General features: G+C 36.9%; 1 protein-coding gene across 3 annotated transcripts in view; it reads right to left on the reverse strand.

The window, feature by feature from the left end:
- HIBCH (3-hydroxyisobutyryl-CoA hydrolase) overlaps positions 1-15302 on the reverse strand; it is a 69756-nt gene that overhangs the window by 10357 nt on the left and 44097 nt on the right. For all 3 annotated transcript variants that reach the window (XM_074364027.1, XM_074364028.1, XM_010960042.3), the window contains exons 10-11: positions 13088-13146; positions 12004-12085 (exon numbers count right to left, since the gene is read on the reverse strand). In XM_074364027.1, the coding sequence (XP_074220128.1) occupies positions 12004-12085; positions 13088-13146 (141 nt within the window). The remainder of the gene's footprint in view (positions 1-12003; positions 12086-13087; positions 13147-15302) is intronic.

The following is a 15302-nucleotide window of genomic DNA, read 5'->3' on the forward strand; positions in this document are numbered from 1 at the left end:
TAGAGGAATCAAATTCAGTAACATTACTGAGTATCAATTATGCATTAGACACTTAAGGGGAGACAACAATCAACAGGATGTGGTCCTTGCACTCAAAGAGCATTATCAGTACCATAAGCACTGCCTTTTGGGTGAGAGTCCTAGGAACCCTTCTTCTGGTAAGTTTTACTAAAGCCTAGGGAATTTCCAACAAAAGGAAAACTCAGGATCCTGCCTCTGACCCTCTCCTCAGGAGTCCACTAGAACACCCAATAATATACAATCTGACAGGCATTATCAGGACAAAAACAATATTCAACAAGACTACTGATTACAATTAGAAAATTTCTACCAAGTAGGCCTCAGGGTTGACTTAAGGGCTATAACATAGCTATTTCTCTGATTCACTGTGATCTTAGAAAATGAGCTTTTGAGTTTCTTTCCTTTATAAAGAAGAAAATCGTAACACTCTCTAAAAGTCTAGGCTCTGCCAGATTTAATCCCAAAAGAAGGAATGCTAACAGCTAGCAATTCAAGTAAATTTAGATCATTTTACTTTTTAAAAATGTGTTTAAAAAATAGAGCTGATAACTGACTTACATTAAATAGAGGGTAAAGGCAATGAACAGGAAATGAGAGCTTAAGAAGCTAACTAAAGGCAACAAGTTGGCCTGTTTTTTAAAAAGAATAAAGATGTAAGAAAAATACAGATGTGTGTAATTTTGCTCTACTCTGAAAAAAAGGCTACAACATATTTCAAATCTATTAATATGCTGAGATGAACTTTCTAATTCTTCCATTAAAAAAAGAAATTCACTACTTTAAAAAACTTTCTTTGAACTGTTTTTTTTTTAAAAGCATCAAGAAAAAAGTTTAAGCCACAGACAATAACCACTTAAGAAGTGTTCAATGTAGTTTTCACATTATAGAGGTCAGAGGAGAAGGAAAAACCATTCACTCATACTATACTACAGAAATTGTTTAATTTGAAAAGCAGGTATTTTAAACACTTCCAAGGCAAAAGAGAAAATAAGCAGTGTAAACTGGTCAAAACAAATCATCTGAGAGAGTATAGAAAGCATGTTAAGTAGAAATAACGTTCTCTACAAGGGCAAATGATGCTCAGAAAATAAACTAAGGAATACTACAATTAGAAACACCTTATACTGTTGGATTTTTAATTTTTTTAAAGCAAACCTAAAGTAGTATATCCAACCACTTTTTAAGTCCATAAGAACATAGTTAAAACAAGTTATCAAAACCCCCAAATAACAAACTCCTGTTCAACATTACAGCTGGTTAATGTAAAGAGTTTGTAATGAAATCTCTCATTTATGGCTGCCCTAAATCTTCTGGACACCGTCTCTACATTTTGATAGTCCCTTCAGTGTAACTTCCAACTATCTAATGGATGAAATTAAACAGTTTCTGTTTAAGTATCCCCAAAATTCTGTGAACTATCTATGCCCCTTAGTAAGACTCTTTCTGCTCGGAGTACCTAGAGTCGGCTTTGTTTTCTACAAGAATTCTCACCAACAAAGAGCCTAAAAATATAAACAGGAAAAAAATAAGGTATATAGGTGAGGTACTGAAAAAGAGCAGGCAGCAGCACTAGTTAAAAAAGCAATCACTATAGGTAATTAAGATCTTAAAAAAAACCACAAACAACTTTCCAGTAAATTTGACAATTTAAATGAAAGTGACAAATGCTTTAAAAAACATGCATTGCCAAAACTGGCCCGAGAAGAAAATACATCTGATTAGTCCTCTATCTATTAAGATAAACTAATCCATAATTATAAACCTTCTCACAAAGAAAACTTCAGGTCCACATGGCTTCACTAATACAGAATTTACACAAACTCTTAAAAGTCTTCCAGAAAATGGAAAAAAAAAAGGGGGGAATTTGTTTTGAGTCAGCATAACCTTATTACCAAAATCTGACGTGGAAATTACATGAGAAATTATAGACCAATCACTTTCATAAACATAATGCAAAAACCCTGAACAAATATTAGTGAGTCAAATCCAGTAATATATAAAAAGGGTAACACATCATGACCAAATGGGGCTTACTTCAAGAATGCAAAGTGAGTTCAATATTCAAAAGTCAATCACTGTCCCAGAAATACATCCCTACTTACATGGTCAATTTACACCACGCAATCCAATGATGAAGAAGAAAATCTTTTCAACAGATTGTGCTAGAACAACTGCATAACAATATGAGAAAAAAATTAACTAATATCTCACACCATACACAAAAAATTAATTTGAGATGAATCTAGACCTACAAAAAAAGTAAACATTAAAAATTTTTAGAAGCAAGCACAGAAGAGTATTTTTGAACTTGGGAGTAGGTAAAGATTTCTTGGGATACAGAAAACAATACTCATGAAAGAGAAAAAAGTTAACTTAGGCTTCTTTAAATTATAAGCTTTTAATCAAAAATTACTGGAATGCATCACATTATTAAAGGTAAAAGGAAAACCGTATGATCATCTTGATGCAGGAAAACACTCATGGTAAAATACAGCATTCATTCAAAACAATTACAAAAAACCTCTTAGCCAACTAGGAATAGAAGGAACTTCCTTATACTAATAAATAATACCCACAGAAAACCTACAGCAATCAACGTTTTTAATGTCCTTATAAGCTTTCCATCTGAGACTGGGAATAAACCAAAGATGGCTGCTATAACCACTTCTATTAAGCATTCTGCTGGAGGAGCTAGCCAGTATAAGAAGCTGGAGGAGGCGGTAGGAAACACAAGGGATAAAGACGGGAGGAGAGGGAGGAGAAGGAAGGAAAGAGAACGGATGAAGGAAGAAGGAAAGATAGATGATATCATTACGTATACAGAAAATCCAAAGTAATCTAAAAAACAATTAAAATAAATGAGTTTAGCAAAGCCATTGGACACAAGGTCAATATACAAAATTAATTCCAATTACATTTATATAGGTTAACAAATAGAAAAAATGTAATACCATTTATAATTGCATCAAACCCCATCAAATATCTAGGAATAAATCTAATACAAGATGTATAAATGCAAGTCCTCTATAAAGAAGAGTATAAAACATTATTGAGATGAATTAATGAGGACCTAAAATAAGAGAGCAACATATCTTATTTATGAAATGGAAGATTCAACAACTGCTTTCCTCTTGGGAGTCTGGAACTTTGTAATATATGCAAGGTAGACAGTACCTACATGACCAGTCCACAACGAAAGCCTTCCTATGTGTTGTCTCAACTAGTTGCTGGAGGAATTAAGCAAGTCGTGTGTGATTCCACTGGGAGAAAACGCTTAGAAACTTGCACCTGGTTTCCTTTAGATCTCACCCCGTGTGCTTTTCCCTTTGCTGATTTCACTTTGTATTCTTTCACTGTATTTAATTTTAGCCATGAGTATGACTATGCTGAGTTCTGTGAATCCTCTGGTGGATCACCAAACCCAGGGGCAGTCTTGGGAACCCTTGATACAGAAGGCAATGATCCCCACTGCCTTTTAGCTTCCAGTGGTGTTGAGAAATCTGAAGCCTTAATATGTGACATTTTATTCTCTAAAACTTGCCAGGGTAGCCAAAGATTTCTTAAACTGGACATAAGAGAACTAACTACAAAAAAAAAGGGATTTTTGGATTACACAACAATTTTAAATTTCTGTTCAATGACACCATTAAGAGAGAGAAAAAGCAAGTAACAGACAGGAGGAAGATATATGTAGTATTTGTACTAGATACAGGACTTAATATGCAGAAGATAGAAATAATTCCTATAAATTAATAGTAATAATAAAAAAATTTAATAGGCACTTAAATACCTACACTGCCAACAAATGTATGAACTGATGATCAACGTCATTAGCCATCATGGAAATGCAGATTAAAACCGCAATACGATGCTATTTTATATACACCAGAATGAGTAAAATGAAAAAGACAAATAATATCAAGTGTTGGTGAGAATGTGGAGCAATTTAGTATGCAAATGTAAATTGTTACAACCACATTGGAAAACTGTTTGACAGTAACTATTAAGATAAATGTACACACTGTCAAACTAAACAAAAACGCCATCAGACTGAGGTGCCCTTAACGCTTTAGTAGCCTGTAAGCAAATCACAATCTAAGCCTGTAATGCCTCAAGGTTAAAAATGGAAACCTAAGGACAACCAATCATAAACAGCCAATTAGGTTTTCCCAAACAACGCCAACACTTAAACTACAGCCAATCAAATAATTTCCTTGCTTTGCTTCCACCTGTTCTCCATAAAAGTCATTCCCTACGCTCTCATCAGTGGAGCTTTTCTAACCATTACTGGTCTGGCACTGCCCAATTTAAATCAACTTTTGCTAAATAAACCTTTAAAAATGTGAATATGCCATAGCTTATCTTTTAACAACGTATGTGATAGCTCTGCATTATTACTCCTGGGTATGTACAGGAATGTGTATCTTTGTTAACCAGAAGACACAGACAAAATGGCTCACAGCAGCATGATCCCTAGCGGTAAAAACCTGTAAATAAACCCAAATGTCCATCAACAGTAGAAATGAATTAATAAAATGTGCTATGTCACACAACAGGGATATGTCAGAGCAATGAAAACTACTGCTACATACAAAATGGGTGAACCTCACAAGCATAGTACTGAGCAAAAGAAGACAGAAAATGTATGATTTTGTACACAACTCAAAAATGAATAAAATCCTAAAATCCTTCAAAAGAGCATTTGTCTTTTGAGTTTGAGTGTGTGCTCTGTTCTGTCTGGTATACCTTTGCCACTTGGCAGCTCATCCTCTTCTTTTATTCTCTGCTCAGAGGTCTCCTCTGTGAAGCCTGTAAGACTCCCTCCACCGTGTGCTGGACACCCGCAGTCATTTGTGCAAGCCTCTGCTTTAGCAGCACTTACCATCCTGTCTGGGTACGTGTCTATTCCACTAAACTGTCAACTCCCTCTGAGAACAGGTACTTGAGGGTCCATTTTGGGGGCTCAGGGGCAGCACAGCGCCTCACCTGTTCATCCCTCATCCCTGCCACGTGGAATGCTCTGTGACAGGGGTCTGAAAATACAGGGGTAAGCAAGCTTCTCAGGAGCTGATCGTCTGCTATAGATAGCAGTCAATAAAGAAAACGACAGAGCAGCAGATAGAAAAGGACATAATGGGATGGGGACAAGCAGACAGGGGTCTTCACTGAATAATACTGCTACTTTTATGGTGTTTTACAGCACTGCTGCTAAGGATCTAAAGCTTTGCTGTGCCGTTCTAAGGCTTCAAAGGGAAGCATTTCTTAGCATTTGTCCTCAGGACTGAGTGAAAAACTAAGTAGAAGGTGGAATTTAAGCTACAATAAACCACATCATCCATTATTTTAAAATGAAGCAGCATAAGTCTGTGTTACATCCTGTCTGTTAAACAGGTTTTTGATTTTTTAAACTCGCTTAAATCAACCATAGTTAAGAGTTAATGTTGCGCTATGAATTGTGAATATTTTTCTAAATCATCTTATACATTATGTACTTACATCTATAAACCTTTTCCGGAAATGTGCAGATTGACAACAAACCAACAGAAATACAAAACACCTAAACAAGTTGGTCTGCTTCACCGAATACCACCGCTTCACAGAAATCTTATTTTTAAATATATTTTCACTATTCTGGAGGGTCACACTGTTATATAAAGTCCAAATAATACTTTTAAAAAAATGAGCACTAATATTTCTTTCTTCTTAGAAAAAAGCTTAGAACCAGTCCAAGAAGAGTACTTTTTGCAACCTTAAACTTCTCTAGTACTTTCTTAAAAGCATTGACAATTTAAATAAAACGACAGTATCTAAAGACTCAAGTACCGCTATTTCATGATATCCTGAATGCTCATGAGAGCACTTAAGGGTCACTGAGATCCATCAGTGGACTGGAAACCATCTTCTCTTCCTGTCTACATAAGCTGATGCATTTTCCCCTTAAGGTTTATTGTACTCTTTCCCAAAGGCACAATGTATCTATCAGCGCTACCATTAAATTACTTTTGTTAATAGTAGTAAACTGCATACCATTATGGGTACCTTCAGCAAATATAACGCTCACTTCTATAGATTAAACTTTTTTAAATGCAATTTGGTATGTCATTTCACTTTTCAAATCATTAGCTTTACTTTCACATCTGATAAAAATTCACTCATTTTAAGAGCACAGTTCTACAAATTCTGAATGACATACACAGTTGTCCAACTAGCCCCACAATCAAGATGTAGGACATTTCCACTGCCTCAAAGGCTTCTCCTTCCCTCGATCCTATCCCCTAGCAACTTATCTGTTTTCTGTGCCTGTAATTTTGCCTTTTCTAAAATTTTATAAAAATAAAATCATACAGTAGTCCTTCGTGTCTGCCTTCTTTCACTTGGCACGATGCTTCTGAGGCTCATCCATGCTGTGTGATGTATCAGCTCATCCCTTCTTACAGCTGAGTACTCCACTGTATGACTACATCACAATCTGCTTACTCACTCAATAGTTAACAGGGATTGTTGTTTCCAATTTGAGGCTATTATAAATAAAGGTACTATGAACCTGTGAGTACAAGCACCTCGAGGGCATATGTTTACATTTTTCTTGGGTAAATCTCTAAGGATGGGACTGCTGGGTCTTACACTTAAGTGTCCATTTAACTTTATAAGAAACTGCCAAACTGCTTTCCTGCCAGCAATATGCAAGCTGGTGTGGATACCATCAACCTTCTAAATCTCAGCCATTATAATGGATGCACAGTGACATTTCACTGTGGTTTTAATTTGCCTTTTCCTAAAGATTAAAGATCTTGAGAATTTTTTCATGTGCTTTCTGGCCATACATGTATCTTCCTGGGTGAAATGTCTAGATTTTTTAGTTGCGTTCCTTATATTCTTACGTTGTAAGAGTTCTTTGTATGTGGTGGATTAAAGTCCTGTTAAAAGATACATGTTTTACAAATACCCCCCCTCCCCAATCTGTTGCTTCCTCATTTTCTTGATAATGTCTTTCAAAGAGGAAAAGTTTAATTATAATAGATTTATCAATTTTTTTCTTTTGCAGTTCTTGCTTTTTGCATTAAAAAAAAAAAGTGGCTAACCCAAAGTCACAAAATTTTCTCCTGTTCTCCTTTGGAGTTGTACGGTTTTACCTCTTACATTTAGGTGCGTAATCCCTTTTGAATTGCAAATGCTGTGAAGGAGCTCAGAGCACATCATCCCAAGATACAGCACATTGGCATACTGATTCTTTTGAGTTACAGTCACTTGAGAAATAACAGGTGTAAGAAGGGCACTCTGACCTTACTCTTCCTGAAAGCAGGAGATAATACCAAATGAAAGGTACCCTCCCTGTGCCAGAAGGAAGACATTCTGATCACCAGAGACAGGGAATTTGTGGCTAAGAAATCTGTACAAACAAACTTGTTAAAATAACCCTTATCTTCCTTAATTTCTTCACCACTTACTACTCCTAGCCCAAAGTTCTCTGTTTTGTCAGTTCTTCACAGACTTATTGTTTCTTTGCCTAAAAGGTACAAAAGCTTCCTGCTCTGATCACTTCCTCAAGTCTTCATTCTCTTGTGCAGATGCCTATGTACATGTAAAAATTTAACAGAATTTGTATGCTTTTCTACTGTTAATCTGTCTTATGTAAGTTTGATTCTTAGGCCAAGCCAGAGAACCCAAGAGGGTAGAGAATTTTTAACTCCCATACAAGGGCAAGGTTAAGAGTCAAGAACTTTTCTTTCTTCCATACAGATAGCCAGTTGTTCCAGAACCATTTATTAAAGACTGTCTTTTCCCCACTGACTTACCTTGGGAGTTCAGAGCAGGTTTTATTCTAGTATTAATTACCCCCACTGCTAAAGTATAAACTGTCTGGCTGATGGGAATGTGAATGCTTCCCAGACCTGTATGAGCCTTGCTAACTATTCAGAGTACTGCCTTCCTGTGACTCTTCCGCTGGTCTTCTGAAGTTTTACCCCCAAAAACATACAGATCAATAGTCTGGAAATTCCTGCAGGAAGAAAGCTGGGTCAATCTTAGGGCTCTCTTGTTTGTTTCCCTTCTCTCAGGAATCACATGTGCTGCCTGCATTGTCTAATGTCTACAAACACTTGTTTCATACGTTTTGTCCAGTTTTCTAGTTGTTTACAGCAGGAGAACAACTCTTGTAGCAGTTTTCCTGAATATCAGTCATTTTATTTTTAAGTAGTACAGTACATAGGTAACTCTCAAAGCGTAAAGCTTAGTAATCTTTTAAGTTTAATTTCTCCTCTTAATACTGTGCTGCTCTTCTTACATAAACTCTATGCCTTGGTTATCATTCTTAGCTTTCCTATCTTCCCCCCAATTCTTCAGTGCATGAATTCTTCACAGAGGCCTGGCATATTCTTGTATATTAACTTCGTCAAGTGAAAACTGAGTTTTATTTACTCTTCACAAAATGAGCATTTAAAAAACACACACACACAGACACACACACACATAAATCTCACACTGGTGACTAGAAAGAAGAAATTCCCAAGAATTTTGACTTTTCTAGTGCTGGAAAAGGAAAGTGTATGCCCTCTCTCTACACCTTTGACACAGCAGCCTATCCTACCACCAGTAACCAAGGAAACACCTAATAGACAAGTCAAAAGCAACCATGGTCCCTGGCCATTTGCTCAGGGCCACCCTCCCGGACTCACTGCTCTCTACTCTTGTTTCTCTGCCTCTCTTGGCTGTGGACCTCACTGCCTAGCCCTCCTAAGGACTGCTGACCCACTTACATTATGTCCTCGGCTTAGTGTCCTTGCTGAGAGTTGAGGTGAGGGGGGTAATTGCAATCCCTTCTACCTGTGATTGCTCTGATTATTGTTATCACTTGTAATTCTGGAAAAGAAAAACTTCTCATCGGCCCTGAAGAATCTTCTTCACTTTGGCAAGCCTAATAGTCTCACCACCAGAATGGGGAAACTGAAACAGGAGAACACTTCCTACAACTCAACAACAAAAAACCCAATTAAAAAATGGGTAAAGACCTTAAATAAACATTTCTCGAAAGAAAATACAAAATAGTCAATAAGCATACGAAAAGATGTTCAATACCACTAACCATTAGGAAAATGCAAATCAAACCCACAGTGAGATATCACCTCCCACCCAACAGCAATTAGGATGGCTATTACATAAACAACAACAACAAAAAGGACAGAAGGACAGAAAGTAACAAGTGTTGGGGAGGGCACGGGAAAACTGGAACCTTTGTGCACTGTTGTTGGCGGGAATGTTAAAATGGTGCAGCTGCTGTGGAAAACAGTACAGAGTCCTGAACATACTAAAAAACAGAATTACCGTATGATACAGCAATTTCACTTCCAGGTATGTACCCAAAAGAATTAAAAGGGGTGTCTTGAAGATTTGTATACCCATATTCACAACAGCATTATTCACAAGAACCAAAATGTAGAAGCAACCCAAATGACCAACAATGGACGGATGAACAAAATGTGGTCTAAACATATAATGGAATATTACTGAGCCCTAAAAAGGAATGAAATTCTGCTACGGCATGGATGAAACCTGAAATGCCATGGTAAGTGAAATAAGCCAGTCACAATAGGACAAATGCTGTATGATTCTACTTATGCAAGGTATCCAGTGTAGTCAACTTCACAGAAAAGGAAGTATAGTGGTGGCTGCCAGAGACTGGGAGGTGAGGAAATGTTTAATGGCGACAGAGTTTCAGTTTTGCAAGGTGAAAATATTCTGGTGGTTGGTTGCATGACAATGTAAATATACTTGACAATACTGAACTGCACATTTTAAAATGGTTAGGATGGTAAGTTTTATGTTACATGTATTTGACCACTATTAAAAACACACACATACACACACACACGAGTACTGGAGTCTGGTTAAGGTTTCTCTAATATAAGCTACCCACCAGGGTATTTAAACAGCCTATTAGCTTACATGAATTGCTTGGCACCATGAATAGCCTTCACCAAAAGAGGGATTAAAAGGAGATTTGATAAATTCCAACCTTAAGCATTATTTTAAAAAAACAAAAGTGTATTGAAACTCTGGAGGAAAATCTAAGAAAGGACATTAGAAGCCATAAAATAAGGTTCTATGAAAATTCTCAGTTGTAAAGAACTTACAACTTCCCCATATTTGTCATTTTTTTAGCCCCATACTATCCTATAGTGATTAGTTAAAACTCTGAAGAAAGGATTTAAAAAAAAAACCCTTATGTCTTTATGTAATGATTTATAAATATGCTGAAAAGATTAAGTCCTGTGCACAATCCTGGAGAGAAAGGAACCCCTAGATATAGACATAGACTAGATGGTTGGCACCTGCAGAAGGTAGACAGGAACTCCTGAAGAGCCTACAGGGATTAGGAGCAATCCTCAAGGCCTACTGACCCAAGTATTAGAATCTTCTTTAAAATTTGTTCAAACATGTGATTTGCACACCTGTCACTGAAGCACCATCAGTTATCTCCTCCTTCTGGGTTGTTTCTGGTTGACATAATTAAAAGGAGCCCTGTATCTGAGCTCTAGCAGGGAAGCCTCAGTGGGAATTTCTTGATTCCCAGCAGGTACTAAAATTGTGGCACCACATTCATTCACCAGAGCAGGTCAAATGAATAAAAATGAAAATCTGTCCTTTCACTGGGAGTGCTTATAGTGATCCTAGCTTGCCAAGCACCCTCTCCCAAACGCAGAATAAACATACTGCTAGAGGAATGGAAGGAAGACTGAAAGACCGTCTGTGTCCTACCCCTCAGTTTTGGGGTAAGCCAGTGGTTTTAAAATAATACGGTTACTTGCCTATTTGCATCACTTTAAAGTGACATCATACAGCCTAGAGGTAATGTGCTGCCTGACTATTTTAAGTGCATACCTAATTGGGCCCTAATGCAAGGGGTAAAAAAAAAAACAAACCAAACAGGAATGTTGGTTTCTATATTGCTCTGAAAACAAGAGAACCAACTTTTAAGTCAGAACCCCTGAAATATAAAATGATTACCTACATTTATGCAAACATTCCTGAAAGTTGTTCATAGTAACATTACTTTTGTGAGTTAGGGAAATACATGGCTGGTCTACTTTATGTCTATTCTTGGAAGGTTAATAGAATTCCAATACTGAGTAAGACCCTAAAAGACAATTAACATTCCCTTAAAAATGAGGAAATGTTTTCATCTTCACAGGTAAGACTTAGATTTTTTTGTCAAAAGTTTCCTGATAAGTGAAATGCTATAATTATTAATTGAAAAATACTATCAAATAAAGACAAGCCAAAATATCATTTCTTTTTAGTATAAGGAAGCAGACCTTTTCCTTTCCTTTGTCTGACAGCCTAAAATACCAAGTTTCATAATCACATGATAGTTTCAAGAATGTCAGTGTCCAATGTGCACTCATTTATGCAGAAACAATTCTTCTTCTATTGTAACCAGCTGAGTCACGTTGAAGAAAGATCAAAGTGTACCTAACACTGAGAAACACTGCTTAAGACTCAGCTCTGGCTCTAGATGGAGCCTCTTGTTAGTTTAAAAAGGATCACTTTTTTATTAAACCTACTGCTAAAAAGACCACATACTGATGGACGTTAAACAGAACTTACAGATTGATGTCACAATTGTAATATACTATAAGCTGACTGTTTTCATTGATCTAACCCATTCTACTAAAAATGTCCCTGAACATTTCTTCTCAGGACAAGGAGGATTACTGGAGATGAAGCATGTTTATGAAGTTCTTCTCTGTTATATTCAAAGGACCTAAAAACAGCTTAGCTTTGCTGTCAAAATCCAGCAGATAGTCAAGGCATTTGGATTTAGGTAAATAAAGGTTTTGTGAAACTACTTTATGAAGCTCAATTGAGTTCAGAAAAAAAAAAAAAAATTATGCAGTGTCACCACCACAGAGCTCTACCACCCCTCAGAGGCTTCCCTATCACAAGAATTCACCACACTCAGGGCAGGAACAATCTATGTTTTACCTTCAGCTGCTCTAAGGCAAAAGATGAACCATCTTGCTGTAAATTTTCAATAATCTGTTCCACAGTATTGGCTGAGAAGCAACTATAAAAAAAGAAAACATGATTTCAACAATGTGCAAGCAATTTCTTCTTTCCAGGATGGCAATGAATCTAAACACAGGTTTTCCCCAAACCCCATTCCAATAATGAAAAGGTTTCTAATCTATTTCACAGGATGATGAAAGAACAGTGTTTCTCTGGGTAAGTGTTTACAGTCTACCTTCACCGCTGCAAAGTAAAGCCTAAGTTTTCTCTTTTGCTTCCCTGTATCTATTACATGTAACTAAACAATGCTGTGAAAAGCTGATGCTTCTAAAATGGAGAGATAGTTGTCTTATTTTCCAATAGTTTTCTTCCTCTTGTGTTCCTTAAGTTAGTCTGTCAGTCTCTCAAATCACTGCACAAAACCTTTTGCTGATCAGCTTGATTAAGACCTTCAGAGAACATGACTTTACAAAGATAAAAGATAAGTTAATTCAAACTTTCACAGATATAGAATACAAACTTGTGGTTGCCGAGGGGAGGGGGGTGGGAAGGGACAGACTGGGAGTTCAAGATTTGTAGATACTGACAGGTATATACAGAATAGATAAACAGGTTTATACTGTATAGCACAGGGAAATATATTCAGGATCTTATAGTAGCTCATAGTGAAAAAGAATATGAAAATGAATATATGTATATTCATGTATAACTGAAAAAATTGTGCTATACACCAGAAATTGACACATTGTAAACTGACTATAACTCCATAAAAAAAAAGTTAATTCAAATGTTATTTTCTAGCCTCTCTTCCCCATTAAAGGGAAAAAAAATGTTTTGCACTAAAACAAATTAGCATGATAGATTACTTAAATATAATGAATTTATTTCCCCCTGAAATTGGCAGGAAGCTACTTTCAAAGTTAAGTGAAAAAAAAACACTGTTATCTGATTGCAGAATTCGGTATATTACCTGAACACAATGCAATTACAGTGGTAGTAAATTCAGTTTAATATAGTCTTTCCAAAGGAACAGATATAATTGAGATCTCTCTTTAGGTACCTGTTTATTTTGTCCATGTGTTCCTCAAGTATAAAAGACTTGTCTTGATCAATCTTAGACTATTTGAAAAGAAAAATCTTTAATTAATTTATAGTAACTCAAGCCTTTTAAAAATCCTTAAAATTTTCATATTTAATGATACATTTTGTGACAGATTATAACTTCCAGTCAAATCACATCCAGCCTCATAAATAACTATCACTGTATGCTCAAAATTCAGACAGTATTATTCCAGACTAGCTCTTAAAAGCATCAACAGCAAAAAATGTTTTTGTATTTTTATGTATGTAATTATAAATGATTATGTTACCATTAAAATGCATCAATGAAATTAAGGATTGCAAGGGACCTGAGAAGTCATCTTGCCCAAATTTCTGTCTGATACAGAAATCCCATATCCCTGACATCCCTGCAGCACTGACCTCGGGGTTAGGGGCGGGAACAGTACCTCATTAAAGAACTCATAAGTGCTTGAACAACTGTAATTAGGGTTTTTTAAAATTCTGGACCAAAAATCAGCCCTCTCATGTTTACAGTTCTAGTTAATCCCTCTTCAAGTTACTCTCTTCCTACACAGTGCTGTTTTGTGTTCCCGCACAATCCAGGTCCTTCTTATACAGTTTCAGTTTATCAAGGTCATTCTTAAAGTGTGGAACATGTACCTTAGTAGCAGATGTGCCTGAGTCATAGCAAAGTACAACAGGGCTTCACATACCCTTGTTTGTTTTGGATACAATGCTTTAAATAACAGGACTAACTCTAGATTAGTTTTGAGGCAGTCCTATTATGCTGCTGATTTACACGGAGCAGTTATAACTCTGTTTTAACTGGTGCCACCATAGGCTACATTTATCCCATACTGTACTTATGAACTTGGTACCTTGAACTGATATCCAAGATTTTCACTTATCTCTACTGCGACACTGTGATTTAAAATAAGAAATATGTATTTGATCTTTGCCTATTTATCTGGTCTTTTGTTCCAGGCTCACAACTTCCAAGAACCCATGGAAATCCCTAAGCAGAGCATCTTTTGTTGTATTTGGTTTTCTGTCCTCAGCTCCTGAAATAAAGGTGAAATAGGTGTCTTTTGTTATTCACAACAAGCCCCTTTCGATCACACTTTTGTTGTTACTGAGGTGACTAGCGAAAGCCCCTAAGGATGGGGGCTGGTTGCCAGGAGAATCAAGGTAAATTTCAGTCCCATCTCCCAATATCAACATTCCCTCCACACTTCCGCCCTTCCACCTCCAGTGAGGGGAGAGACTGAGTCTGATCACCAATGGTTGGTAATGTAATCACTCATGCTGATGTAATGAAGGCTCCAGAAAAAAACTAAAAGGATGGGGTTTGGAGAGCTGCAAGCTGATGAGAAGGCAGAGAGTGGTGCACCGCAGCTTCGCGAGACAAAGGCTCCTGGGCTGGGGGCCCTTCTGGGCCTCACCCTATGTATCTCTCTATAGAACTGTTCATTCATATCCCTCGTTGTGTCCTTTATAATAAACTGATAAATGTTAAGGGTTTCTCCAAGATCTGTGAGCCACTCTAGCAAATTATCAAACCCAAAGAGGAGGGGCAGGAGAACCCAAATTTATTGCCAGTTAGTGAGAAGAAGTACAGGTGATAACCTGGGATTTGCGGCTGCCTAAAGTAGGGTCAATCTTGTGCGACTGCGCCCTTAAGTTGTGGGATCTGACACTAATCTAAGAGAGACAGTGCTAGCACTGAAATGAATTATACGGGACACCCAGCAGGTGTTGTGCAGAATTGCCTGATGTGGAAAACCAGCACATCTGGTGTCAGAAGTGCTGTGAAAGTGACAGGAGAGAGAGAGTAAGAGAAAACACATGGAGAGTTTCCCTGTACATCTATTAAATTTCACACTGTTACTATTAAACAGATCAATCCCAAGTGGTTTTTTTCATTAGTATGTTTACCTAATTTAACTTATTTTCTTAGTTTCAAATCAATCTGATCAAAATGCCATCAACCTTCTCATCCAAATCACTGAGAAAAATACTGAGTAAGACAAGGTCAAGATGACCTGACTTATAGACTAATACCTACACATTTAACAGAACTCTTTGCTAAGGCCCTTCAACCCCCACACACTATAATCCACCCCGTGTTTACCCAATCTGACAAAAGAGGAGACTTCAAATGCTTGGATGAAACCCTCACACGCTCTGTATTCACATTCATAGCGCTAAGTATT

This window comes from Camelus bactrianus, chromosome 5, assembly GCF_048773025.1.
Source record: "Camelus bactrianus isolate YW-2024 breed Bactrian camel chromosome 5, ASM4877302v1, whole genome shotgun sequence".
Taxonomy (NCBI): domain Eukaryota; kingdom Metazoa; phylum Chordata; class Mammalia; order Artiodactyla; family Camelidae; genus Camelus; species Camelus bactrianus.